Consider the following 25,461-nt stretch of genomic DNA (forward strand, 5'->3'; position numbering starts at 1 on the left):
ATCAGACCATCCAAACCTGGAATTGCAGAAGGCAAGTGTCATCTCCAGGAAATCAAGACCTGGGGGTGACCTGATGTCGCTAACCCTTTCACTGTTTCTGAACTCATGGAGGAATTTGGAAACCACGTTCTTGGTCACTGAATCAGAATCTTCCTCAAGTGTTGCGTTTGGTTGTCCGCTGATGCCCATCAGAATATTCTCTGATCGTTAGGGCCAGTGCTTAAATAATGTTGCACTCTCATTGGTTTAGAAAGGCTTCGCTGTAGAATGACTCTCTATGTATTGACCTTGACCTGAGACATACATCTGACACCAAACAATCTCCCGATCGCTTATTGGCACAACAAAACCTTGTACCTAAAGGGCATGTAAAGTCTAAAATAGAATACGGCTAGAAATGCTGTATTTTGTATACTAAATATAAACATGAACTTACTGCACCACAAGCCTAATCAAACAAATAATTTATGCTTTCAAAGTTGGCTACAGGGGGTCACCATCTTGTAACTTTGTTAAACATCTTTGCAAAACTAAGACTGTGCACATGCTCAGTGTGGTCTGGGCTGCTTAGGGATCGTCATAAACAAAGCTGCTTGAGTTCTGCATGGCTGGGAAGTAAGGCGTGGGCTCCCCCTGCTGTTCATAAGTATGATTGTTTCCCTGCTCAGCAGTTAGGGACCATCTGACAATTCCTATCCACAGCAGTAAATGAAGGGAGGATTTCACTGCATACAGTCAGGTTTCTTATACACATTTTTTAATTAAAGTATATTGGAGATAGGTTTCTTTTTCATTAAGGAAAGTAAAAATGGGATTTTATTTTTTTGGCCTTTACATGCCCTTTAAACCAAGTATTGAGCATTGATTCTTTCCTTGGTGCAAGTGAAAAGTACACAAATGCAGGGAGTTCAAGTTTTACCTATACTCAGAGCCGCCATCAGGGGGGCACGGGGGTACAGTCGTACTCGACCCAAAGGGCCCCCTTGACAGCACCGAAGTGAAGCCCCTGAACACTAGGGGGCACATTTACTTAGGGTCGAATATCGAGGGTTAATTAACCCTCCATATTTGACTGTCAAAGTTAAATCCTTCTACTTCGAATATCGAAGTCGAAGGATTTAATTTGTTCGATTGAACGATTAAATCCTTCGAATCGAACGATTTTCCTTCGATCAGAAATTTGTTAGAAAGCCTATGGGGACCTTCCCCATAGGCTAACATTGATGTTCGGTAGGTTTTAATTGGCGAAGTAGGGGGTCGAAGTTTTTTTTAAAGAGACAGTACTTCGACTATCGAATGGTCGAACGACTTTTAGTTTGAATCGTTCGATTCGAAGCCGTAGTCGAAGGTCAAAGTAGCCAAAAAAAACATTCGAAATTCAAAGTATTTTTTCTTATATTCATTCACTCGAGCTAATTAAATGTGCCCCCACGTCTGTGGAAGACAATATTGTATTTTGATCCAAGGGTTGTAGCCAGAGATCTCAAGTCTTTATTTATTCATGTCTTAAGCTGGCCATAGACGCAAAGATCTGATTGTACGAATCGAGGATTCGTACGATTTTCGGAACGTGTGGAGAGTCCCGAAATCTTTCGTCCGGCGGAGATCGGTCGTTTGGTCGATCGGACAGGTTAGAAAATTTGTCGGCTGCCGATAATATCTCTGCGTGTATTGCCGATCGTATGATTTTCAGTGGGAGACTGTCACCAGCTTTGGTTGGACATAGATATCGTACGATTGCTGTCAGGGGCAGAACATTGCTGATCTTTAACTAATCTGACTGGTAAGACTTTGATCTGAATGGTTAGTGGCGGGTCGGGAGATGGGAAAGTCCGATCGTACGATGATTCGTACGATCTGATCTTTGCATCTATGGCCAGCTTAAGTAAGACTTTAGGGAGGACACACAAGATGTCTTTATGGCAATCACCCTGTGCAGGACTCTACATATGACGACAAATTGCTAGGAATGCACCGAATCCAGGATTCAGTTCGGGATTCGGCCTTTTTAAGTAGAATTCGGATTCGGCCGAATCCTAGTTTACATATGTAAATTATGGGCAGGGAGGGAAATCACGTGACTACTTGTCACAAAACAAGGAAGTAAAAAATGTTTTCCCCTTCCCACCCCTAATTTGCATATGCAAATTAGGATTCGGTCCGGTCGAATCTTTCGCAAAGTATTCGGGGGTTCGGCCGAATCCAAAAAAGTGGATTCGGTACATCCCTACAAATTGCACCAGTAGTTGCCTTACCTGTAGCAGCTTTGCGTTTCTAGCATGTTCCATGGAACTTCTTTGCACTGTTACCATGCTTAGTTGAGTGAAAGTAAAATATTCCAGAGGTTCCCAAGATATAAAGCCTTGGACCTTTCCTAGGGGTGCTGAATAGTGGTGCTTCAGGGTGAAATTTGGGGGTATGTGGAGGTCTTCTGAATACCCTAAAAATGCAAAAATCTGTGGAAGGGTTAAACTTGCCCTTTAGCCATGCATCTGAAGGTGCCGATACATGGGCCATTATAACACACCCAGTCACAGACTGGGACACCAGGGGCCCACCCAAAAATCTTAGACCAGGGGCCACCAAAAGACCTTAGATCAGGGGCCCACTCTCAGTACTATTATTCTTCCTCTCCTCATGCAACCTCTATTCTGCTAGTCTCTTTTCTTTACATACTATAATCTATTATTCAATCTATTTAGTCTCTTTGTTCTCATAGAAATAGGTAATGACCATGAAATATGCCAAATGTTTAGAAGCAGGAGGGCCCACTGACACCTGGGCCCACCTGGAGTTTTCCTGGTATCCCTGTGGGCCAGTCCGACACTGGTCACAGCTTATTGGTCCACGTATGGGGTCCCACCAACAGGCTGGCTCACATATTTGGTGGGAAATTGTCAAACAGGTGGGTTTGAGTTTTCCATCTAATTTGGATCATATTGACTTATGTTGGGGCCTCATCCGACCGGACTGTAGGCCCTTCTGTATGATCTTGTCGCTGGCCCCCAGGCTAATGATTTGATGAGCCCAATTTGGCCCAGTGTGTGGGTGGTTAAATTGGGCCCATTTGCTGACAGTGTTTTGCCAACTCTCCCCTGGACCATTTTGCCGGGTGCATTGTCCGTAATGTTTCCGCACTGCTCCTCCCCTCACACTGCCCAGCTCCTCCCCTCACACTGCCCAGCTCCTCCCCTCACACTGCCCAGCTCCTCCCCTCACACTGCCCAGCTCCTCCCCTCACACTGCCCAGCTCCTCCCCTCACACTGCCCAGCTCCTGGCCTCTGCCACACTCATCTCATCTGAATTATTTTCAGAAGCATTCAGTCCTGTCAGCTATTGCCGAAACGACTGTATTTGGACAGGAGGGGGGGAATGAATCACATGATTATTTCTTCCCAGCCCGCTCAATTTTTTTTTTCCCCTATGGAGAATAGTTTTGACAGGTTCAAAGAGTTGTTCACCTTCCAAACCACTTCTTTTAGTTCCGTTGTTTTCAGATTGTCCACCAGAAATAGACATTTTTCAATAGTTTTCCATGTTTTCCAAGTTAAATGTCCCTGTCTCTGCTGTTTCATTCTGGCAGCTCAGTATTTCAGGTGCATATTCTGCGCTGTAACAATTTTGCAACATTGAGTTGATCCATTTCTCAGCAGCATCTCTGGAGTATTAGCAACTATTGTATCAATTCTAACAGCTGCCTGTAATGAAACTCAGGGATTCTAAATGTATCAATTTAGAACAGTTTACGGGTCGGCAACCCCCCCCCCCCCCAGGGCTGCTTTCGACATACGAAGGTGAAAAATGTAACTAAACAAACTTCAATATCATAAATAACGGTCACAAATAGAAAGGGACTGAAAAGAAATTATTTCAGGTGAATTAGCTGAAAACAGCTGAACTGAAAATGTTGGAAGGGGAACTACCCCTTTAACAAAACTGATTCTGTATAATGATCTACTTACAGCAATCTTAAAAGGGTTGTTCACCTTTGAGATAACTTTTAGTATTTTATTCAGCAAATCTCCAGTTTGCAATTTCAGCAGTCTGGTTGCTATGGTCCAAATTCCCCTGGGAACCATGCATTGATTTGAATAAGAGACTGGAATATGAATAGGAGAGGCCTGAATAGAAAGAGGAGTAATAAAAAGTAGCAATAAAAAATACATTTGTAGCCTTACAGAGCATTTGTTTTTTAGATGGGGTCAGTGACCCCCTTTTGAAAGCTGGAAAGTGTCAAAAGAAGAAGGCAAATAATTCAAAAACTATAACAAGTAATGAAGACCAATTGAAAAGTTGCTTAGATCTGGCCATTCTATAACATACTAGAAATTTAAATTAAAGTTGAACCACCCCTTTGAGATATAGCAATATGGAGACTAATGTGCAGTCTACATGAAAATATTGTAAAAAAAAAAAACCCATATCATACACCAGAAATCAAATGATTTTTAAATAATTATTTAATTAGTTCAGAGCTTTAGTAAACATCATGAAAACCAATGCCTACACGTTAAACAAACAAAATACCTACAGGTATGGGATCCAGAAACCAGTTAGCCTTCCCATAATTCTGAGCTTTCTGAATGTCTCCTATAGACTCCATTATCCAAAAATTTTAAATGATTTGTTTTTCTCTGTAATAATAAAACATTACCTTGTAATTGATCTCAACTAAGATATAATTAGTTCTTATTGGAGGTAAAACCAGCCTATTGGGTTTAATTTTTTTTTATTAGGTTTAAGGTATGAAGATCCAAATGACAGAAAGTTCCCTTATCCAGAAAACCCCAGGTCCCATGCATTCTGGATAACAGGTCCCGTACCTGTAGTTACATATTATATGCAACCCCTTTTCTGTTGATTTCTCTGCTCCAATCAGTAATGTCAAATCAACACTAATTTGTTCTGTGGCAAAGCCCTTTAACCCACTCACTCCCAAAGAGAGGCACAAATAATCGGCAGTTTAAGGGTTAAGAAAGGACTCCCATTCCAACAGTTGTTAAATATTAAATGTAGTTCACCCAGTAGCATAGCATTAGTGAGAGTTGAAAGATGGGCCTATTGCTTGGGTAGTTCAAGTGATGCCCCCCAGTACCTACCCACTCCCCGATGCCTCATTCCCTTTATAACAGGGGATACTCTGGGGTTTCAGGCTCTAACTTAACCAGCTCACTAAATACTAATGATCACAAACTGCTGCAGATGAACTACTGGGATCTGAAGGTGACTCCATAGCAAGCCACAGACAGATCGGAAAAGCTGCCCCAGAATCTGCCCGCCTCCCGCAGTCCATGCTCCACCTCCTCCGTCCCGCTCACATTCGATGGATTTTATCGTGGTCCTCAAACTTCTCCAAGTTCTGCAGATTATCCCACCATTTAAAGAGAAAAGTATCTGCAATGAGCTGGAACCATGGGGTGATCTTTACTTCCCCGCCTTTAGCCTTTTCCAGCAACTGTTTGAGATCTTCCTTCGACACATAACAATGGGTTTGGATCTCATTCGGGTCGGGATCTAGCGCCACGTCCTTCTGCACAAATAGGATATAATCGATTTCATGTTCTCCCCAGATTCCATCTGACTGAGCTTTGTAATGAATACGGGTCAGGTACTTCAGCTCATCTGGCATCACCTGTAATGAAAAATAGATTTCCTCCATTGAGCTCCAGAACCTTCTGATGTCGTACAGGTATGGGATCAGTTATCTGGAGTCCCATTATCCAGAAAGCTCCTATTACAGAAAGGCTGTCTCCCATAGACTGCATTATAATCAAATCTTATTTTTTTTTTTTAATTATTTCCTTGTTCTGTGTAATAATAAAACAGTAGCTTGTCCTTGATCCCAACTAAGATATAATTAATCCTTATTGGAAGTAAAACCAGTTTATTGGGTTTATTTAATGTTTACATGATTTTCTAGTATAATTAAAGCATGAAGATCCAAATTACAGAAAGATGTTATCCAGAATTCTCAGGACCTAGGGTATTCTGGATAACAGGTCCCATACCTGTACTCCTTGCACCCAACTGTCAGCCAAAGGAGTTAGTGGCAGAAGTAGGTTAGTACAAGACAGGCAGCATTTGGCCCATGTTTACTCTAGTGAGCTTCATAGACTATTATTACTGTTTAGAGCAGAGACTGAGTAATTAACAGCAAAGGGGTTGCATATAATATGTAAATACAGGTACAGGACCGGTTATCCAGAATGCATGGTACCTGGGGTTTTCTGCATAGGGGATCGTTCCATAATTTGAATCTTCATACTTAAACCCAATAGGCTGATTTTGCTTCCAATAAGGATTAATTATATCTTAGTTGGGATCAAGTACAAAGCACTATTTTATTATTACAGAGAAAAAGATAATCATTTAAAAAAAATTGGATAATGGAGTCTATAGGAGACACCCTTCCCTTAATTCGGAGCTTTTTGGATAACTGGTTTCCAAATAACGGATCACATACCTATCATATCTATATTAACATTACACTTATCTACTGTGAGAAGAAAACTGTGCTATGTGCATGGTATGTTATATCTGGCATAACAACACTCCCTGATATGGGGAAGCCATCATACGACAAGCACAGGATACACAGTAGATAACAGATGAGTACTACTATAGTTTATATAAACAAGCTGCTGTGTAGCCATGGGGGCAGCCATTCAAGCACAGGATACACAGTAGATAACAGATAAGTACTACTATAGTTTATATAAACAAGCTGCTGTGTAGCCATGGGGGCAGCCATTCAAGCACAGGATACACAGTAGATAACAGATAAGTACTACTATAGTTTATATAAACAGACTGCAATGTAGCCATGGGGACAGCCATTCAAGCACAGGATACACAGTAGATAACAGATAAGTACTACTATAGTTCATATAAACAAGCTGCTGCGTAGCCATGGGGGCAGCCATTCAAGCACAGTATACACAATGGATCGCAGATAAGTTCTGAACAATCCTATTGTATACTACAAAGCTTATCTGTTGAGTATGCAGTGCCTTTTTTCCCTTTGAATAACTGCCCCCATGGCTAACTATTGTAGAGTTTCTGCAGCAAACATACCAGTTGTACGAGAGAAGCTCAATCAGTACTTTATATTTTTTATTATTTTAATGCACTTTAATTTTTTTGGTGTTACTGTTTCTTTAACTATCCGGCAATGAAAATAGAAATCTGTTGCAGAGGTCCGTCTTCAACGTATTTGGAATAAGGTCAGTGAAAGTAGGACGGCTGAAGGCAGCCAACAAGCAGCTGGATATATTTTGGCTCTGATTGTCGGCTACAATCCAAGAGTGGATAAAGGCCGGAGCAGAAAGTTCCCTCTATATTTATAGGAGTTACGATATTTCGGTGTGTTACTGTATTTCGGTGTGTTGCTATAGTACTGCACTTGCATAATGACACTGCCCTATCTATATGAAATCAGATAAAGTGGAAGCACAAAATGTCAGGGCTAAGGCCTCAGTACTATAAATAAGAGTTTCACCTGCTCCATGGGGATCCCCAGTTCAGCTTTCAGTCGTCTCTGTGCTGCTCTCCTCACCCCAATGGAATTCTCTTCCTCCGTCTCCTGGGGGGTATTTAGTGGGTGACTGCAGCAAGTGTTTGTGTAGCAGCCTATGTGACAAAATCATGCACTTTCAGTACGAATGAGACCTCATTTAGTTCCGTTTTATTGGCTCTTTTTGGGTTGGTTAGAAGAAAACCTCTCATAGCTCATACAGATGCTTAGTTTAAACACCAGAGAAAATGTATACATTATTACAGGTATGGGACCCGTTATCCAGAATGCTCTGGCCCCGTTATCCAGAATGCTCGGGGCCCGTTATCCAGAATGCTCGGGGCTCGTTATGTAGAATGCTCGGGTCCCGTTATCCAGAATGCTCGGGACCCATTATGTAGAATGCTCGGGACCCGTTATGCAGAATGCTCGGGACCCGTTATCCGGTGGGCCCGGGTGCACACACCCCAGACCTTCAGCAGAGGGAACAAACACCAGGAAACATCAAAAGAGGCTGGCACAGGCCGAACCACACCAAGTAGAAGAATCAGGAGCCAGATGTTAAAAGTTAGTTTTTCTATGACTAAGGAACATGTTTATCAAGGGTCGAATTTCGAATCTGAAAAACTTCAAAATTCGAATTCAAAAAGACCAACCAAAATTAACTATTCGGCAGAATTCGAATTGTACGAATCGAAGTAATAGCGCATTCAATCGAATCAAAGTTTTTCCCAAAAAAAAAAACTTCTATTCTTTTTTGAAGTCCAGCAATTAACTCCAAATGGGGTTTAGGAGGTCCCCCACAGGCTAAAACAGCAATTCGTCAGGTTTTAGATGTCGAATGGTCGAATTTTTAAAGAGAAAGTACATGATAAATTTCGATATTCGAATTTTTACATTTTTTTTCAAATTCAAATCGATATTTGGACTATTCTCTATTCGAAGTACACAAAAAATAGCTTGAAATTCGAATTTTTTGAATTTGAATATTCACCTCGACCTTTGATAACTCTGCCCCTAAGTAGACACGAAACGAGTCAGGCCCTTGCTTTTAAATTATGGAAAATAAAATGCAAAAAGTTTTTAACATCTGGCTCCTGATTCTTCTACTTGGTGTGGATCTTCATGCATAATTCTACTGGAAAATCATGTAAACATTAAATAAACCCAATAGGCTGGTTTTGCTTCCAATAAGGATTAATTATATCTTAGTAGGGATCAAGTACAAGTTACGTTTTTTTTTTAAATTGGATTATTCGGATACAATGGAGTCTATGTGAGACTGCCTTTCTGAGCTTTCTGGATAAAGGTTTTCCAGATAACAGATCTCATATGTATATTATTATTTTATATATATCTCGTTATCATATATAACCCAAAGGTGGACTTTACTACTCCAAACCTTGCACTGCTTTGTTTCCAGATGGAAATTAAAAGGAATCATTTAAGAATGGCAGTATCCCTTTAAAAGAATTGCTGCTCATGGGTTAAACTTAATCATTTAAATTTGCTTTAAAAATACCAACCTGGAAATGTGATTTTGGCATCAGACCTTTGCTGCAGTAATAGCTTGTTTTCAGAGTTAAACAGGAAGACGCTGAATGCTCGGTGGAGCATGCCTGTAGTAATGAAAGAGCTGGTTTTACACTTCCGCTTGGCAACAGGAAAGAGGATTCATATAGGCAGCTATACATCACATATGGTGCCTCCTTTAAAGGAACAGTAACACCAAAAAATGAAAGTGTTTTAAAGTAATGAAAATATCATGTACTGTTGCCCTGCACTGGTAAAACTGATCTGTTTGCTTCAGAAACACTACTATAGTTCATATAAACAAGCTGCTGTGGCGCAATGGCGGGAATTGAAAAACGGCTATATGGCACAGGTTAACAAATGGATAACAGATAACACCCTTAGACAGACAGAGCTTATCTGCTATCTGCTGTGTAACCTGAGCCTTTTCTCTATTGAATGGCTGCCCCCATTGCTATACAGCAGCTTATTTATATAAACAATAGTAGTGTTTCTTAAGCAAACAAATCAGTTTTACCAGTGCAGGGCAGCACTGCATTATATTTTCATTACTTTAAAACACTTTTATTTTTTGACGTTACTGTTCCTTTAAAGGGGTTGTTCAAACAACTAGTTGTTTTCAGATAGATCACCAGAAATAACGACTTTTTCCAAATACTTTCTATATTCTATGTGTCACCATTTTTCTATTATTGAAGTGTTAAGTGTAATTTTTCACCTTCTAAAGCAGTTCGGGGGGCTTTTTTTTTATTTACTAAAGGGGAACTAACCCTTATCGATGTTGCTGTTTAGATGGCAGTTTTTCTTTGTGTCTTCTCCGATCTTCTGGTCTTCCTCGTTGATAAGTATGCACATCTCAGCCAGGAGCATCACCTGCTGCTTGTCCAGCGAGTCTGTGTTTATTTCCGGCATCTTTCTGCTATTCCTCTGCCTACTAGTGGGGAAAAAAAAAAAAAAAAAAAGAGACCATGTTAAAATATTTCCAGAATGAAACACATGTGAAAATAACAGCTGGGCATTTAGTTGTTGAACTACAGCTACCAACAGCCAAGGACAGCCTTCAGCTGTGAGAACTGTGAATGGTGCTTTGTTTGTAGGAATTTGGAGTAGGGATGCAAAGAATCCACTAATTGGGATTCGGCTGAATCCCCAAATCCTTGGTGAAAGATTCGGCCAAATACCGAACCGAATCCTAATTTGCATATGCAAATAAAGGGAAGTAAAGGAAAAAGTGGATGTGATGAAAAGTCCTGTGATTTCTCTACCCGCCCCTAATTTACATATGATTCGGCTGAATCCTGGCCGAATCCTGTATTCGGTGCATCCCTAGTTTGGAAACACTGACATGGAGCATTACTAAAAAAATTAGACCCCCATTCTATACCCACTGGGACCTATGTCCTTAAAATAAGGTGTAAGGGATGGAGTAAGAGATTAGGAAGGCCGTGGCACTGTGGGAAGGTAGTGCTTTACAGTATGGGGAAGGAGGGGCAGCTATGACTGAACTACAACTCCCAGAATTCCCACTGTACCCTAGTGGGATGTTGCAGCTCAATAGCAGCCTCAGCTTTACATGTTGCACATTCCTATATATCCACTGGCACATGCTACACAATATGTTATGGGCAGGCAGCCTATTGGAACATGTGATACAGACAGGGCCCCAAACCAACTGGCCCTGCCCCCATACAGACACTTATACCCATATGTAATAAAGGCATTATGTTTGCCCAGGAGCAGTAACCAATAGGATGTTTGCTTTTAAACAGGTGACCAGTAAATGCTACATTCTCATTGGTTGCTATCGGTTACTGCTCTTGGAAAAGCTTAGGGCCTTTTATTAAATTAACCCCCTTACAGTCTGACAGGGCTCCTCAATTGCGAGTCCCACAATGCAGTGCGTGCAACACTGAAAAGTATAAAGGAAGACGCTGGGTGGTTCTCTCTCATATCTGAAGTAACAGAAGCCTCTCAGCACTGACAATAAGGAGCCTCATACTCACCAACCAGACTCTCGCCACTTATCAGCCGCACTCTGCCGCAGCCCAGCACTGACAGCCAGGTGTCCCCTACCGCGTCTCAGAAACAGACAAGCTCCCGCCCCTTGGACTACCTTCCGACCAATTAGAGCGCAGCTCAACATCTTGTCACCAATTAAATATCCGCCCGCCCAGCTCCCCAGACTTTCCCGACCAATGGAAAGTAGGCACTGATACGTCGGACCATCTGCCGATTCTCAACACGCCAGGAGTGTCTGGTGGCTATAGAACGGGCATTCGGAGCGCTGAGATAGAGTAAAGAGGAGCTAGGCGGAGGGAGACACAGCGAGGGCCCTTTTACTTCTTAAAAACCGCGCAGCAATCTGATAGAAAGCGTTTTACTGGCATATACGTCAGAGAGCGTGCAAAAAGTAATCGCCCAGCCCCGCGTCACGCTCCTGTTGTAGTTGACAAGCCACGCCCTAAATTTGTTTCGCATGTGAAAGGCCACGCCTTTACATGAAAACTTGTTCGTTGCTGTGCCGGCGGTGTGTGTGACTTTTAACACTGATTTTACTGTTCCTAATCGCTTCATTCCCCACAAATTCCGTGTATTCTAAATAACGGTAGTCCCGCTCTACAAAGATCCCAACTCCTTCAATAAATCACTAGTTACCAGCCCGCCTCATTCCTGTACATGATTTACTTCAGCGCCTTCATTAGCAACAACTGTTTACATTCCCTCCTCATTGGAGTGTTCACTCACCCCTTCCCTAGGGCACGTAGTAGGGTACAGGCAGCCTGTAATCCCACTGATTACTTTGAGTAAAGCTGGCAATACACACATCTATTTTGTACAATTTTATGACCATTTGAGGGATCTGAATAATCACATTAACAATTTTTGTACCATGGAAAGGGGTCATTTGCAGGGGCGGAAAGGTGACCATACATGATAAGATCTGCTTGTTTGGCAAGTTCGCCAAACGATCGGATCTTCCCCCAAAGGCAGGGCGATATCGAGATATTCGAGAATGGGCGTCAACGGGTCGTAGCTGATGCGGTCCTTAATCACAGGAGAAGAAAGAACAGGCTGGCACACAAAGCGAATTAAACCGGGGTCCTACCCCTGGTGTGTTTATTGCGTCACACAACGTTTCGGAGGGCGAAAAAAAAAAAAAACATTGGCGGCAGGGGCCCCCTTATAAGTTAAAAACAAATTGGGGCCCCAAAAAAAAATTTGAAAAAAAATTAATTTTTTTTGAAAAAAAAAAAACATTGGCGGCAGGGGCCCCCTTATAAGTTAAAAACAAATTGGGGCCCCAAAAAAAAAATTTTTTTGAAAAAAAAAAAAATGGTGGCAGGGGCCCCCTTACAAGTTAAAAACAAATTGGGGCCCCAAAAAAATTTAAAAAAATAATAATTTTTTTTTGAAAAAAAAAAAAAACTGGTGGCAGGGGCCCCCTTACAAGTTAAAAAAATTTGGGGCCACCAAAAAGAAAATTAATTTTTTTTAAAAAAAAAAACCCCAAAAAAAAACAATGGTGGCAAGGGGCCCCTTACGAGTTAAAAAAAAAATTGGGGCCCCAAAAACAAAAGTTTTAAAAAAAAGATTGGTGGCAGGGGCCTATAGAATATTAAAATAATACATTGGTGGCCAGGGGATTAAAAAAAAAAAAAAACACAAACTGGTGTTCAGTAGGATTGAACTCATGGCTTCAGTACTTCAACTTCGCCTCCTTTCGTGACTTCGGGTCTTTTCACCGCTTCAGGACTTCGGCTGTTTTCGTGACTTCGGATCTTTGCGCTGCTTCAGGACTTCGGCTTCGGCTGTTTTCGTGACTTCGGGTCTTTTCGGCGCTTCGTGACTTCGGGACTTCGGCTTTTTCCGTGACTTCGGGTCTTTTCGTCGCATCGGCTTCGGCTTTTCGGCACTTCCGCATTCGGCACTGAAGAGGCAAGTCGTACGGCTCGGGCGCTCGTAAGGGGGGCCCGGATCTTCAAAAAAATGCAGCGCTGCCGGGCCCCCCTTCATGCCCGGGCCCGGTACGCTTGTCCCCCCTGTCGGCGGCCCTGGTCCCACCACTCCGCATCACGGCCATCCCCCTATACTGTACATCATGGCCCTGCCCGATCTCCACTGGGGGAAAAGGTGGCAACCCTATGCTGAAAATATGTGCATGTTCACAAAGGAAGGGGAGGGGACATGCGATGAACAGCAGTAGTACTAGGGGTGCCTGCTATGTAAATCCGTCCCTGGCAGATAAGCTACCGAATCGGTCTAAAATACTGATATCGGCAGTTTTAATCTGCCCATTTATGGCCACCTTAACTAACCAGGTCTGGACTGGGAGTAGGGTTGCCACCTGGCCGGTAAAAATTATGCTTGATGCCAATGTTATTGATAGGAAAAAATAGCAAGAATATTGGAAGGCCGTTATTTTTTTTCATAAAAGGTGGCAACCCTAACTGGGAGTCAAAATAGGCCCTGGCATTCCAAGTATATAGATGCCCTCACCAGCCCAATAAATAGTAAGTGTCTATGGCATCTTACAGCAGCCCCTCTGGCATTTGCCAAAACCCGCAGATTTGTTTGTCAGTTAAATGGCCAGAACATTGTCTGATTTGTAATTTTTTCCTGCTTCAATCCTACAGTTTCAATCTGAACTTTAGTCTTAGATCATGTCATTAAAGCATATAATCAATATCCGAACGTTCGCCATACCATGACTAAAATCGGAATGTGTATGGCCAGTTTAACAATAATGTTACCCAAAAACTATTGTTAGCAATACTAAGGTAAACCAAGGAATAATGTAAGCAACAATACCATAACCCAGAAGCAGTAACCTACAAACTACTGAGTAACAATGCTGTAACCCAGCATAATGTAACCCAAGAACTACTACTGCTAACATAACCCAAGAACTATTCTGAGTAATAATGTAACCCAGTATGGTGTAATTCAAGAATTATTGTGAGTCACAATAGTATGACCCATAGTGTAACCCAAGAACTACTTTGAGTAATAATGATAATGTATTCCAGCATAATACATCCCAAGGACTATTGTGAGTAACAGTGCTGTAATTCAGCATAATGTAATTCAAGAACTATTTGAGTAATAATAATAATGTAACCCAGCATAATAAAACCCAAGGAATATTGTAAGTAACAATGCTGTAATTCAGCATGATGTTACTCAAGAACTACTTTTGGTAATAATAATGTTATCCAGCATAATATAGCCCTAAGAATATTGGTAGCAGTGGCGTAGATTGATATTACTAAGCCCCACAGCAAATTATTTTTCAGGCCCCCAAAATGTCTAGAGGTTGACCTGTTTTAGCAAAATTTATTGAAATTGTACATGAGTTAGGGCCTCATGGGGCCCCTATACCTCCTGGGTCTGTTTCCTCTGTAGTTATGCACCTGACTGCGAGTAAAAGTGCTGTAACCCAGCATAATGTAACCCAATCATGAATGAGTAATAATGCTGCTGAATATTGTTAGCATCTGAATTTTCCACCTGTTAGAGGGAGGCGTGACAGGTAACAGGTGAGTCAAAGTACGATATGAACAGCACCACAATTCTTATAGAAGTTAAAATGCCTTTATTGCCCAAGTGACGGGCATTACCGCAACGTTTCAGGCCTCATTTGGCCCTTTTTCAAGCTATGAAAAAGGGCCAAATGAGGCCTGAAACGTTGCGGTAATGCCCGTCACTTGAGCAATAAAGGCATTTTAACTTCTATAAGAATTGTGGTGCTGTTCATATCGTACTTTATCTGTATTTGCTGGTGGAAAGTGGCCACTGGAGAACCTGCACCCATCTAAAGAAAGTAAGAAGATTCAACAAGGTTGTGCTGACTATTTTTGACTGTACAGGTAACAGGTGAGTGGCAGCGAGAAGGACAGTTTTTAAAATATATATGCATATATATGGCACAGGTTGTTGAGGAGCCAACCAGAATAAAATATCTCTCCAAGTATGGCTACCTTTAGTTTGCTTGTGATTAGTGCCACAGTTAAAGACTAGGAGGCAGATCCGGACTGAGAATTAAAATAGGCCCTGGCATTTCAGGTACACAGAGCCCACACAGAGGCACTAACAGCCCCTACCAGCCCACTAAATACTGACTTTCTATGGGACCTTATAGCAGCCCCTCTGGCATTTGCCAGAACCCCCACAGGTTGCCAGTCCGGGCCTGCTAGGAGGCAATAACAACCACTCGTGAACTGTTCCAGCATGGCAGCAAGAGCCTTCCCAGCACATATTGGGTTCCAGATACTCTGTGTATATGTGCCAGATGCACTAAACATTTTGTTTACAGTTTGTCCGTTGGGTGCTCTCTATAATTTAGGCTACTAATAAAGGCAACATGAAACTAACGGAGGAACCCCACGATGCGTCTGGAGCTGACACGTCTCCATACGATGAAACGCATGCGACATCAGATGTTATGAAGCAACAGGAAGTCAAGGAGAAATCGCAGGTAAAAACGACATTTATCCGACTGTCGGATGAAAACGCAGCGCGCTGCTTTCGCCTTCACTTCCTGTTTCTTCATAACATCTGACACGTGGCATGCGTTTCGTCGCATGGCGACATGTCGGCTCCACACGCATCGTGGAGTTCCTCCTTTAAATGAACTGAATTACAGCGCACAGCTGTACTTTAGTTCACAGGATTTGGTGCCACTGAAAACTTTATATATTTGCGATAAAGCTTTCTTCTGATAAAATGTATTTCTGCCAGATGCACCACAGACCATATGTTCAGTCTGTCAGTTGTTCTTTTTTCATTTATTGTAACGAACATAATTGGACAGCGTGACACACTATTACAGGCACACACACCACTTTATTTCATCGGTGCTGCTGCTGCTATATGTATATATGTATATATTAGTGGTTAGACTTTAGAATTTCTCACACAAAAGTGACACTTCTAACAACAGATGAAAATAAAGGGCTTTGGGGATTGAATTGGGAGAGGTGAAAGGGATGCATAGTCACATAACTGCATTACGTATACAACTAGAGAATAGGGTTCTGTGTTGGGGGGTGAGGAATTCAGGGCGCTGTTTGTTCCTGCAGTGAAGTGTAAATACGCATAAAATGATGGCCTATTGAAAATAATGGAATATGCACTATAGCAATTCCCATGGGGCACTTGCGAGCCAACATCCGACACACCACACCAGTATTTGCGTTTTTCAGCAGAAACCCCAATACTAGTTTATTCGCCAGCCATGGATTTGCGGCTAAATTCCGAATTTCACCATGTGCGAATTTTTTCAAAAAACTGGGGAGAAAATTCTCAGAACAAACGCCCAAAAGAAAAAATTCCCATTGACTTTAATGCATTTGGAGAAAAAAGTCACCATAAGAAAAAACGCCCATTGACTTTAATGCATTTGGAGAGAAAAAGTCACTATAAGAAAACACGCCCATTGACTTTAATGCATTAGGACAAACAAAGTCGCCAGAAGAAAAAATGCCCATTGACTTTATGGGTAATGGCAGACGGGGAGAAAAGTCGCCCAGCGACAAATATTTTCTTCTTTGGGTGACTAATTTCCCCAAAATGCCTTCTCGCTGTCCAGAATTCGAATCACCGGCGGCAGTACTGGGCCACGCTGGCCAGGCGCCCTAGGCAGGCCCGCCAGCCGCGGCACCTGTGCGAATTAGCACGCGTGCGCATGCGCGAATCAGTGCTCGCATGCGCGAATTTGCGCTCGCGTGCACATGCGCAGAAGCGCACAAATCGCGAAAAACACATATTGAGTTGGCAAGAGAAGGGAACCGGACTTGGGGTAGGCGGCAGAGGAGGTACGTGCCTGGCGCCCTCCCAGCTTTGCACCCTAGGCACGTGCCTACTCTGCCTACCCATAGTTCTGGCCCTGACCGGCGGGGTGGCATAAGAATCACTTGCGATTTCTGAAGTCACTGAAGTTTGCAACAAATTTTTCCGCGAATCGAAATGGGACAAGTTCGCACATCACTAGCCAATACACCAAGGAATGCCATATTATTGAACTCTATGGGATTTGCAGGTTTGGAAATACACCGCCAAAATATGTGAAATACGTCGCATATTTTCAATATGGTGGACAAACTCTCGAGAGATGGATTGCGCACAGGGGTAGCGTAAGGTTGCGGAGTTGCGCTAGCGTTGTTTCGCTATATAAAGCGAAGTTGCGCTAGCGAAGGCTAATTTGCATACGGCGCGAAATTCAAATTTCAATGGAGGAACACGTATCTGCACTACAAATGCCTAGAAAACCTTCAAATCTGCAAATAAAAATTTTATTTTGCCCTACACATGTGCCCACTGTCTAGGTAAGTTGCCATGAGTCAGGAAATGTAGGGGGGAGGAAGGGGAGCCCCAAAATTTTTTCGATCTTTTTCAGCCTATCAGCCATCATGTAGAAAACACGCCAGCGTTTTTTGGGACTTAGAAAAAATTTTGACTTTTTTTTAAACAATCCCTATCTACTCTATTGCGATTCGCCAGGTCTGAGGTGGCGAAGGAAGTCTAGCGTAAAAGGTAGCGTTCACTACACTGCGCAAGTTAGTGAATTTGCGTAGTTTCGTCGCTAGCGAAGATTCGCCTGGCGTAAGGTTGCGAAGTAACACTAGCGAAACTACGCCAGCGTTTGTTAGTGAATTTGCGCAGTAGCGAAAATGCCAAACGCTAGCGAATTAACGCTAGCGTTCGGCACTTCGCGCCTTAGTGAATTTGCCCCTTTGTGTGACCTTGCCCTTCATCCTTTAGGGCAGAGACACACACTCAGATTTGGGAAGATTTAGTCACCTGGTAATAAATAGCCTCTTCTTCGGGGAGACTATCTATGGATAACCACAGATAGTATATACTGTATATAAGAGAGTGTGTTACTTCTCAATAATAATGTTTGTTCCTGCAGGACATAACAACACACAGCCCTATCAGCCAATCACAAACAATCAGCAGTGCATTTTTGCTTTCAACCTCCTATTCAGTCCCATCTGGACTTGGCATCTCAGGCCTCAGGTCAGTGCTGACCCATATGACAGGGAAATGAGTCATTATTTCTTCCCAGCTGCTAAGTTCTATGACAACAGAGTTTTCCAAAAGAAACACATTAATGGCATACTTAACTCAAGTGTTTGATTAAGACTTATTTCTTTATTTTAAAGGAGAAATAAACCCCCTGAGCTGCGTATCGGTGCATGCACAGTCGGTGCATGTGCAGTTGGTGCATGCGAAGTTGACGCCCGTGAGATCCGCTGCGATGACTCTGCAAGGAGAGTTAAAGGAACAGTAACACAAAAAAATTAAAGTGTTTTAAAGTAATGAAAATATAATGCAGTGTTGCCCTGCACTGGTAAAACTGGTGTGTTTGATTCAGAAACACTACTATAGTTCATATAAACAAGCTGCTGAGTAGCAATGGCAGAAATTGAAAAAAGTCTATATGGCACAGGTTGAATAGTGGATAACAGATACCACCATTATGTTCTACAGAGCTTATCTGCTATCTGCTGTTTAACCTGAGCCTTTTCTCCTTTGAATGGCTGCCCCCATTGCTACACAGCAGCTTATTTATATAAACAATAGTAGTGTTTCTGAAGCAAACACAGCAGTTTTACTAGTGCAGGGCAACACTGCAGTATATTTGTATTACTTTAAAAAACTTTCATTTTTTGATATTACTGTTCCTTATTATCTATCATAACATTTTCTTTGAATGCTATTTATAATTTTGCCTTAAAAGTATTTGCCTGATGCTTTTACATTACCTTTCTTACTACACTACATTTGTGCAGCAGTAGTGCATTAGCATTAGAAACTCTAACTGACAGGTTGAGAAGGGACAGTCAGGTTGGTAAAACAGTCAGGTTTAGGAACTTCAAGTAAGAGTCCTACGCGGGTCCATTTTTTGGGACCCGAACTCGACCCGTACCCGCAACCTGCAATCCGCAACCCGGACCCAACCAACCTGTATTCTTACCCGCTTGGAACCGCTACCCAGGGGCGATCCTGGCCCCTCCGCAGTTGCTGCTGCCCCCCCCTCCCCCAGAAATTCGCTCTTAAAGTACCAGGGGCAGCATTTTTGCTGCCCCTGGTACCTAGTGGGGTGCTGCCGCCTGAGGTGACAGCCTCAACTCGCCTCATTGGCGAAGCACCCCTGCCGCTACCCGACCCGCAAGTACCTTATCCACAACTGGTACTCGCAACCCGCTGTCCATCAAGAATCAGAAATTGCTGTTAACCGCAAGTGACATCATCGGAATTAGACGTGATCAGGAAAAAAAAGGAGTAAGTGCTGTCATTGTAAAGCGGAAGTGACGTCATCGGAAGGAAAAAAGGAGTAAATATCGATACTGAGAAGACCCGCGGCTCAACCCGAAAACCTGCAGAACCACCAACCCACGTCTATAACCAGACCTGAAACTTCTACATGCAACCGGCAGGGTACCGCATGTTTTTGCGGGTACCCGACCCGCTGCAGGACTCTACTTCAAGTGACAATTACTTACAAAAGCAGAACTGTCAGCAAAAAATTATCAACATGACCTATAGGTAACTTTTAATGTAGATTAATATTTTTAATATTAATTAAAAAAAATTTTTTAGTGTCAGTATCACTTTAAGTAAAGAATTAGAGGCAATTACAGGAGGTAACACCTAGGCTGCGGGGGGGGAGCAGGGAGGGGGGGCTATGTAGGGTACAGGGTAGGGATTTTTAATAGCAGGGGGGTTTGTTTCCCCTTTAAGCAGCAGATTGAATTTAAAAATAAATGCTTAAAATTCAGATCTGGGTACAACCAGGTACAATAAAATGGAATCAAGTAGCCGAACCATGTATCTCAAACACACCATTTTTTCTGTGTAAATCATTGTAAATGGGGCGCTTAGAATGATGATCCTTATTTATTATGCTCAGGCTTTATAACTGGCTTAAATAAATGCCATTCTGTTACTGAGATACTTTCCTTTGTCTGTGCTGCCCTCTTCTGTTCTTTCTGTGTTCACATTTGTGCCCATTTTAGCATCTGGCTCTCTCTTGCTAATAATATTCCTGTTTTTTATTTTATTTATTTTTTGCTTCACAGTGATTATACACCATTCCCATCAGTCCCTTCCCCTGTGGAGCTTACTGTATGTTTGTGGTGTGTGGGAGGAAAACAGAGTACTCAGAGGAAAACCACCCAGGCATTAGGAGAACATACAAACTCATTGAGCTTTAAATATATATATATATATATATATATATATATATATATATATATATATATATATTAATATGGAGGATATCCAAGTACTGTGACACCATGTGAACAAATCAAATAATACTAATAAATATATTTTATCCTATCACATTAAAGGCGTTATATACCTTTGGGTGAACATTTAGTATAATGTAGAGAGTAATATTCAAATATACAATCGGTCTTCATTTTTGAATTATTTGTAGAGATATACCGAATCCACTATTTCCCGAAGTCTTCATGAAAGATTCAGAAATCCGAATTTGCATATGCAAATTAGGGGCAGGAAGGGAAAAAGCAGAAAAACATTCTTTTCTTCCTTGTTTTGTGACAAAGAGTTACATCCCGTCCCTAATTTGCATATGCAAGAGGCATGAGGATTAGGCTGAATCCTGCTGAATTTGGATTTGGTGCATCCCTAATTATTTGTAGTTTTTTTTGTTCATCTGGTTGCAAGGGTCTTAACTAACCTTATCATCCAAGGGGTGGTATGTATGAGAGAATGGAATATGAATAGGAGAGGGCCTGAATGGAAAAACAAGTTGTACAAATTAACAATAACAATAAAGTTATAGCCTCACAAATCAATACTTTTTTGGCTGCTGGGGTCAGTGACCCAATTTCAAAGGTGTAAAAAGTCAGAAGGCTAAATAATTCATTTGGTATTTTAGCAGCTATCTGGTTGCTAGGGTCTTATTTAGGGTAGTCCAGCAACTAGGCAGTGGTTTCAACGAGAGATAGGAATATATATAGTAGAGGGCTTGCAGAGAAAGATAAGTACTAAAAAGTAATTCTAACACTAGAATTATAGTCTCTTCTGGAAAGAGGCAGAAGAGAAAGGCCAATTATTAAAAACCAATAAAAAAAATAAAAATTGCTTTAAAAAGATGACCAGCAATGACTGCTGCTGTTGGGCTGCAATGACTTTCTAGACCTGACACAAACTTTGTGACCCTTCCAAGTTCCTTCTACATACGGGTGCACCCACATACACACAAGGGTCAAGTTCATCAGGAGAAAATTTGTCTAATTGATGGGTTTATATTCAACACTCCATTAAAGGGGACCTGTCACCCTAAAAAATAATTCCAAATCTTATTTTTTGGTGTTAGTCAAGCAAAATAAACTTTACTCACACTATATAAATGATTTAAATGTTGTTTTTTTTAGCCTTAGAATTCACAATCACAGCAATCAGTCAGCAGCCATTTTATCAAAAGCGTATTAAAGTTTATTGTAATATTTTATTTATGCATCAGAATGGGGGACCTGATGGCCATGCACATGTACTGGCTACACAATTACCGGTATACAGTAAGGAGAGAGAAGGTATTCGGGGAGTGCAATGAGATTTAGTGCAGAATGGAAAGTGAAAGTAATTGCCTGCCCCGCCTCTAAACCTAAGGCATAGAGGAGGGGCAGGCAATATATCATTGACAGCTGAGATATTTAAACGAGTTTATAACAGTTATGGGCGTGTTAATAAAAAAAAGAATTTGTAATTCATGTTTAACATGAAAATTACTTTTATTATACGGCTTTTTAGGTTTGGGTGACAGGTCCCCTTTAAACTGCATGCATTGCACAGAGTAGAAACAGGGGGATAGTGTGTATCTGCTCTATTTTCAGTAAAGACCTGCAACATTATTAGTTGGGAGCTGGACTCTTCTGTTATGGTTGACCCACTTACAAGCCCATTAGCCCCTTAGCAACTTTGCACAGTTCATTTAATGGGAAGTGACCCGGTGCCTATTAAGGTAGAAAATATGAAGGCACATTAGGGAAATGCTGTATCAGCTCTAACTAATAGCTCAAGTCTCAACATGTTCTCTGTTGTCGTTAGCTGTCTCCCACCATTCCCCTCACCACTATATAATTCATATGAACAGGGTATATCACTGAATGAGGAGAGGCAACCTTGGCATGGGCATGTGAAGAGGAAGAGATCTGATCACAATGCCACGTGTGCATGGCCTAAACATGCAAGGATTATTTCCCATTGTTCAGTAACTGGGATCAGGGAAATCAGGATATGTTCCATTTTCATGTGTTTATAAATAGGGCCAACGTAACTTGCCTAGCAGAACCTACAATGTGGTGGTATACATATTTAAAGGGGTTGCTCACCTTTAAATGAACTTTTAGGGGGTTATTTACTAAAACTCAAATTTTCTCATATTTTTATTTAACCAAGCTCGACCAAACACCCATCCACGATTTTATCTTATTTATCAATAAAACAACTTGAAAAAGTCAGGTCGGGAAAATAATAAAATCAAGGGAAAACTCTAATTGTACTAATTCCTTTGGGATTTTTTTTATCGTCCGAAACCCTCAAATTTTTTGGATTATCGGATGAAACCCAGAGCAGATCACGATATTTTCAGATTGTAAAAGGAACATCTGCCATTGACTTTTACATGACCTCGGCAGGTTTGAGATGGAGGATTTTCAGATTTGGACTTTTAACACCTTCAGGGGTGTAATAAACCCCAAAAAAATTTAGTTTTTTTTTTCCACTAAAAAAAGTTTCTGCCCAAAAAACCCCGACCAGAAAAAAATAGTAAATAACTCCCATAAAGTGATGTAGAAACTGATACAAAGAGACAATTTGCAATTGGTTTTCATTTTTTATTATTTGTGTTTTTTGAGTTATTTAGCTTTTTATTCATCAGCTCTCCAGTCTGCAATTTCAGCAATCTGATTTCTAGGGTCCAAATTACCCTAGCAACCATGCATTGATTTGAATAAGATACTGGAATATGAATAAGAGAGGCCTGAATAGAAAGATTAGTAATAAAAGGTAGCAATAACAATAAATTTGTAGCCTTACAGAGCAGTGACCCCTGTTGGAAAGCTAAAAACAGTTGGAAGAAGAAGAAGCCAAATAATTCAAAAACTATAAATCTGAGAGCCAGTTGTAAAGTTGCTTAGAATTAGCCATTCTATAACACACTAAAACTTTACTTTAAGGCAACCAACTCCTTTAATGCTCTGTAAACAGAAATACACAGATGCATTTACAGTATGTCATCCATGTGCACATTTTAAAGTGCTTAAATCAATGATACTAAATATTAATGAGAAAGCATGTGAATGAGACATTTACATAACCATGTGACTTGCAAACTGCATTCCAATTAGGCCTTTAGAACATCATGTGCCTGCCTCATTTTCTCAATGAAAAGAAGTCACATGGATTCTATATTCCATACATTCCAAACAGAGCCTGCATAAGAAAAGGCAATTTAGAGAGTTTAGGGTGATACTTATGAATACTAAATAAAGCAGGGATGTACAAACCTGCACCCTGGTGTCCCTGATCTGTCACAGCCATGCTCAGTTGTTCATGCCTCAAGCTCTGCCCATGTCATTACCATAGTTGGGTGGTGGGAGCCTCCTGCACCCGTCTATCAGTTTGCAATCAGCTCAGAAGTTGTGGTTGGCACCACCATGTTGGGGAATTGACAGGGAAACCCCAGTGCATTTTGGGGAGTTCAAGAACAAGTGTTGGGGAGGAGAATTCACCAAGAGCACCCAAAAAAGAGATGCCAGGCCCCTTACACACACTCCCCGAAATAGGCTGGAGCACTAAGTGAATCAGCTGGTGTAGAGCTGCTCCTGAAACTGAATGTCCAAAGGGTTGGGGCACTGACAGAAAGGCTGGAAGTCCTGCAGACAGCAGCAACCACAGTGGACATGGCCAAAAATGTTTTTTTTAGCATCACTAGAGAAGCTGTAATATAATATGGACACATTCTGTGTAGTCCAGCATTTGCCGATAATTAAATCATTGCTCATGTCCAATCTTATGGGACCTGGTGCAGCCACCCTTAGATATTCACCCAAATCCCATGAGGTACAGGCATTCCACCAGGATATACCACGTACTCTTTCTCTTCCCACAGTATCCCTGAGATACTCCATTGAGCAACCAAAAAATGTAACTCCAGAGACTAAGGCAGATTCACTAAAGGGGCGAATTGTCGCCAGCGTCCACTTTGCACACATCGCACCACTCCGCAAGGCGCAAATTTGCTACCACTACGCTAATTCTGTAATATTCGGAGTTGCGCCCTGGGTGCCGAACGCTGGCGAGATTTTACTAGAGTTACTTCGGCAGTGGGAGCATTTCATAGCGAAGATGTGCTAGCGATCGTTTGTGCCTAGAGAAAGTTCACTAGTGATCTAAGCTTTTAAATTTGCATACGGTTCAAATGCTTAATAAAGAACCTTAATAAAGACAAGAGAGTTAATATTATTATAATAATATAATAAACATGTTATGAAATGTCTAGAGAAAACCGGTTACCCAAAAGAAGTTCATGTCAGGACTTTTGCAGGCAATTCCGCTTGAAAAAGGAACAGTCGCCAACGTTTTTGGAACTTTAATGCATTTTCGGCACACAGGACATGATGTAATGATTGAGGAAGATCTATCTTATTTTAAAGGGGACCCGTCACCCCCAAAAAAATATTCAAAATCCTATTTTATCACATTAGTCAAGCAAAATGAACTTTACTTACACTATATAAATTATTTGAATCTTGTTTCCTTCAGTCTCGGAATTAACAATTATAGCATGTAGGCAGGAGCCATTTTGTGGACACTGTTATCAAGACAAGCCTTGCATCATCTCAGAATCTTGTTTGTGCACCAGAATGGGGGACCTGATGTCCATCCCCAATTAAATAGTAAAGAGAACGGGGGAATGTGAGGAGAGCAGTGGAAACTAGGAAGTGCTGAATGGAAAGTGAAAGTAACTGTCTGCCCCGCCTCTATGCCCAGGGCATAGAGGAGGGGCAGACAATATTTGATTGACAGCTGAGATTTTTAAATGAGCTTACAACAGGTATGGATGCTTTAATAAAAAAAAGAAATTGGATTTCATGTTTAATTTGAAAAGGACTTTTATTATACAGATGTTTGTGTCTGGGTGACAGGTCCACTTTAAGCACTTTTCGCCTGGTCTGAGGTGGCGAAGTCGAATCAGGCAAAAGAGGTAAAATCTGCACCTCACTGTATTTGCGGAGTAACGACCATTCACCAGAGCAAAAATTTGCCTGCCAATAGAGTGCGAACGAACGCTAGCAATCTGAAGCCTCTCCAATTTGCCTCAGAGGGGAAAAAATGCCAAAATGGCAATGGGACCAGTCCCTGGATGAACTTGTAC

General features: G+C 41.5%; 1 protein-coding gene across 2 annotated transcripts; it reads right to left on the reverse strand.

Annotated features, from left to right (window-relative positions):
* Positions 1–4,443: 4,443 nt before the first annotated feature.
* Positions 4,444–11,467, reverse strand: idi1.L (isopentenyl-diphosphate delta isomerase 1 L homeolog). Of its 2 annotated transcripts, none has more exons than XM_018266620.2 (5): positions 11,051–11,467; positions 9,818–9,978; positions 9,041–9,133; positions 7,500–7,630; positions 4,444–5,633 (listed from the first exon to the last, which is right to left on the reverse strand). In XM_018266620.2, exons 1-5 carry the CDS (start codon positions 11,188–11,190, stop codon positions 5,316–5,318), a joined length of 843 nt encoding a protein of 280 aa, XP_018122109.1. In that variant the 5' UTR covers positions 11,191–11,467; the 3' UTR covers positions 4,444–5,315.
* Positions 11,468–25,461: the final 13,994 nt, after the last annotated feature.

The sequence above is a fragment of the Xenopus laevis genome, chromosome 6L (assembly GCF_017654675.1).
Source record: "Xenopus laevis strain J_2021 chromosome 6L, Xenopus_laevis_v10.1, whole genome shotgun sequence".
Taxonomy (NCBI): Eukaryota; Metazoa; Chordata; class Amphibia; order Anura; family Pipidae; genus Xenopus; species Xenopus laevis.

What these genes read in the sequence shown, in the direction of transcription:
- idi1.L (XM_018266620.2), bottom strand. Translation starts at nt 11,190, where the DNA reads ATGTTGAGCTGCGCTCTAATTGGTCGGAAGGTAGTCCAAGGGGCGGGA. An exon ending in AAGTGGCGAGAGTCTGGTTG is followed by an intron (nt 9,979 to 11,050) that starts GTGAGTATGAGG and finishes CCCCACTAGTAG; the next exon opens with GCAGAGGAATAGCAGAAAGA. An exon ending in AAACAGCAACATCGATAAGG is followed by an intron (nt 9,134 to 9,817) that starts GTTAGTTCCCCT and finishes TCATTACTACAG; the next exon opens with GCATGCTCCACCGAGCATTC.